This window comes from Manacus vitellinus, unplaced genomic scaffold (assembly GCF_001715985.3).
Source record: "Manacus vitellinus isolate BGI_N305 unplaced genomic scaffold, ASM171598v3 scaffold_86_pilon, whole genome shotgun sequence".
Classification (NCBI taxonomy): Eukaryota; Metazoa; Chordata; class Aves; order Passeriformes; family Pipridae; genus Manacus; species Manacus vitellinus.
In genome coordinates this window covers 788770-790641 of record NW_021940851.1, presented here as the reverse complement: position 1 = coordinate 790641, position 1872 = coordinate 788770, and the positions used below count along the sequence as shown (strand labels likewise).

Genomic DNA, 1872 nt, shown 5'->3' with positions numbered 1-1872 from the left:
GCTTTTTTGGCAGACTGCCTGTCTCAGCCCTGCAGGAGAACTTCCAGCCCTTGTTAGGACTCCTCAAGGAGTCTGTGCAGTTGAACTTGGCTCCTCCTGGACACTTCCTTCTCCTCAGGTACTAAGAGAGAAGCTTTAGAGGTGCATTGACAGACATGTACAGCCACTAACCTGGAGGGAATTGCTTTTCCCACAGCACCCTGAATGACTTTGTGACCAGGACACCCACTCTGGAAAACAAAAAAGACCAAAAAGACTTGCAGGTACAGTGGATAAATGCTCACCTTTCAGTTCCTAAGTCTGGCACTGTACATCTGAGTAAAAGTGGACATGACCTGCTCTGTTCTTCGTATCTGAATTCCCCTGTGCTTTTGGGAATGCCTGGATGTGCATCCACACATTTTGGCTGAGGCCTGGTAAATAAGGGAGGCTCAAACAGGAGGGACAAACAAAATTTTGTCCAAATGTTGTGTGAAACCACAAACTTTTCAAAGGTGATTTCCCTGGGTAGTTTTAACGATCTCTCTCAGAATTGGAGTCGTAACACAAGTGTGATGTCAAGGGTTCATCTCCTCTGTGTAAATACTGAAATCTCAAAGCTATCTAGGAAAATTAGTGGCCTAATTATCCCTGAAGCTCCCAGCTGTGTTTGGCAATGGAAATGACTCTGAGCTCACCTGTTGTGTAAAGAAGGGGCAGAGCAGAGCAGGATTTTCCTCCTGTCCTGGTGGTGATTTCACCACAACAGTTCAAGCACCACTTATGTGGGTGCAGTTTTGGCTCTGAGGGGGTGAGATGTGGTTATGTTTATAGTAATTTTGTATGCCAACAGAGCAATTAAGTCTCCACTTCTGCTTCAGAGACTTGCCAACAAAATAACAACAGTGACAGAAAGCTTTGCCATCTTACAGCCTTTTCCCAAGTGGCCTCTGCTTTGCTTTGGCCAGATGGGGTTTGGTTTAGTTACAGTCACCAGCTTCTCATTTTCCTGGGAATTAAATATGCCAAGTGATGATAGTGTCCATCTGATGCCACTTTTTCTGCTCATGTTACAGGAGGTGACCCAAAAAATCCTGGAGGCCGTAGGGACTGTGGCTGGTTCTTCTCTGGAACAGACCAGTTGGCTGAGCAGGAACTTGGAAGTGAAAGCTCAGCCTCAGATTTTACCAGACGACTTCAACATGGAAGATGTGAATGGTAAAGTGGTTTTCTGTGATTTCCTGCCCCCTCCTCTCCTCTGCTGAAGGCCTTGAAGAGCAGAAGGTGTTTGATAGTGTGTGGTTTGCATGGGTTTACATTTCACTGTGATACCAACATGCAAACAGCAGTTCTGTTTGGGAGGCAAATTAGGAAACAGCAAAATCTGGACATGCCTGAAGAAGAACACTGAATTATTTTGCCTCTTTCAGATACCTCAGTGGCACCATCATCAATGGTTTCTGCCTCTGCTCCTTCCATATACAGCGTCCAAGCCCTTTCTCTCCTTGCTGAGGTAAGTAGGACCCTCTCATCTGTGGGGTGGTTTTGATATAATTAAGCTGAGGTGGGTTTGATATTATTAAGCCTTGATATTATTAAGCAGTTTAATTTAACTTACTAAACATTAAGTTTCCCAGGTAGATAAAATAGGAGTGCAAACCTTCCCTGAAGCATCTCGTGGGCACACACGTTCCATCCTGGAATGTTGCACGTTCCCCTTCTGCCAGAAATGCCAGCTTTGGGTTTAAAGAGATGTTCTTTTCATTTTTTGAGGTCCTTGCCTCTCTTCTGGACATGGTTTACAGGAGTGATGAGAAGGACAAAGCTGTGCCACTGATCTCACGTTTGCTCTACTACGTCTTCCCTTACCTGCGCAACCACAGGTGGGTCTCT

General features: G+C 45.3%; 1 protein-coding gene across 1 annotated transcript in view; it reads left to right on the top strand.

Annotated features, from left to right (window-relative positions):
- The window catches only part of DOP1B (DOP1 leucine zipper like protein B), a 46316-nt gene that overhangs the window by 34814 nt on the left and 9630 nt on the right, over nucleotides 1-1872 (top strand). Inside the window, exons 25-29 of the mRNA XM_029964947.1 lie at nucleotides 14-118; nucleotides 197-263; nucleotides 1056-1197; nucleotides 1410-1492; nucleotides 1753-1862. Coding sequence (XP_029820807.1) covers nucleotides 14-118; nucleotides 197-263; nucleotides 1056-1197; nucleotides 1410-1492; nucleotides 1753-1862 — 507 coding nt within the window. The remainder of the gene's footprint in view (nucleotides 1-13; nucleotides 119-196; nucleotides 264-1055; nucleotides 1198-1409; nucleotides 1493-1752; nucleotides 1863-1872) is intronic.